Source organism: Trypanosoma equiperdum (assembly GCF_001457755.1).
Source record: "Trypanosoma equiperdum strain OVI genome assembly, contig: ctg_1761, whole genome shotgun sequence".
In the NCBI taxonomy this organism is placed as follows: Eukaryota; Euglenozoa; class Kinetoplastea; order Trypanosomatida; family Trypanosomatidae; genus Trypanosoma; species Trypanosoma equiperdum.
In genome coordinates, this window is record NW_027123795.1 from 1 (window position 1) to 1599 (window position 1599).

The window sequence follows — 1599 nt, forward strand, 5'->3', positions numbered from 1 at the left end:
AGATTGATTGAGGGGCGTGCACGTTAAATGCAAAATGAAAAATATATATTTTTTAAAAATTCTCAAAATTATACATTACCATGAAAAGACCTTAAAATATATCAAATTTTAGTAAATTCTTTAAGCATGTCAAGTTTCATAATTTTTGAAAAATATCCTTGCATTACTTATAATTCTACCAAACTTGCAAATGCTGCAGCGATCAGAGTCAATTTATTATTGACGAGAAAGCTGAAATCTTTGCAAGTTTCAGCCTCCCATTTGCAAGCAGTAGCTTCTCCGCACTCTTTCTCTCCTTTCCCCTTGCATTTCTCCTCTTTCTTGTCTTCTGTTCCTGCTGCTTGGGTTGCTTGTTTTACTGCTTTTACTGGGTCTAATGAGCATTTCCCCTTGCTTTTGTCAGTTGAATTCTCGTTCCATTTGCAGGGGGCTGTACATTTCTCGCTTGATTGGTGTTTGCTGCAGTCTACCTCGGTTGGGGTTTTTGTTGAAGGGTTATTGTTCGCTTGCTGTGTTTTGCGTTGTTCGGCTGCTTCGGATGCTGCCTCGATGTAAGCATTCCTAGCCTGTTCTGTAAGAATTTCTATTGTCTGCTTTGCCTTTTCCGCTGCTAATGCCACTTCCTCGGCATTTTTTAGGTAGGTGGCCGCCACCTCCAATGCTGTTACCCACGGTATACCCGGCTTGTTTTTCCCAAGCTGCAGTAGATAATTGACGCACATTTTCCAGTCGGCCCCGTCGCAAGCTGAGGTTGAAGTCTCGCCGAGGGTGAATTTTTCGTTTGTTGCTGTGTTCTCTGCGTTGCCCCTCCCAATCTGCGCAAAGAACGCCGTTGAGTTACGGTGAATTAATTCACTCGTTATAAGTTTAGGCTTTGGAAAAGTTGCGCAGTGCGCCTCTATTGCTGTCCACGGCGCCGGCGCATCTTCTTCTTTGCTGCCGCCGGCGTCTAGGCGTCCCGTTAAGCCGTTACCACAGTCTTTTTCGGCTATGGCTCCTTGTATGATGCACAGGCAAATCAGATCGGCTGTTATGCTACTACCGACGTTTTCTTGCCCGGCTGTTGTGTCACCGCAGATGTCGTGTCGCTCCTTCTTGAAATAGGCCGCATCGAAAGCTTTTTTGCTTGTTCCAAAAGCTGCTTCCGCCATATTTGTTTTTGCTGCTTCTTTTGTTGTTACCGCTGCCGCTTCTTCGCTATAGTCGGCGGTCAGATCCTGTTCCCTCGCTAGAAGCCGTTTTATTACAGCATTTTCCCGCAGCCTCTCCCTTTCGAAGCTTATTCGTGCATAGGGTTTTAAGCCGTCGACTTCGGTTGAGACTATAGCTTTATTCTTGTCTGCCCATTGTCGCAATCCTTCCTCGTTCTGTTTGCCGCCGGTATCTGTGTAGTACCCGTCCTGCATTTCGAAGAAAGAATCAGTAGACGTCGACACGTCTAATTTCTCGAGCTCAGAGACGGTCTCTGCAGCTGGTGCGAACGTTTTTTGCTTTTTTTACCATGTCCTTTTGCTTTTTTAGGTTGTAAAGGTTGCAAAGCAGTCTGAACTCCACTGCGTTGGCTAAGGCCGCTGTATTCGCTTGCTTGTTTACGCCAAA

At 45.5% G+C, this 1599-nt stretch overlaps 1 protein-coding gene across 1 annotated transcript; it reads right to left on the bottom strand.

Moving 5' to 3' along the window:
- Nucleotides 1-167: 167 nt before the first annotated feature.
- Nucleotides 168-1406, bottom strand: TEOVI_000847900 (Trypanosomal VSG domain/Trypanosome variant surface glycoprotein C-terminal domain containing protein, putative; the record flags this gene model as incomplete). Its single annotated transcript, XM_067223061.1, has 1 exon — nucleotides 168-1406. One exon carries the CDS (start codon nucleotides 1404-1406, stop codon nucleotides 168-170), a length of 1239 nt encoding a protein of 412 aa, XP_067079162.1.
- Nucleotides 1407-1599: the final 193 nt, after the last annotated feature.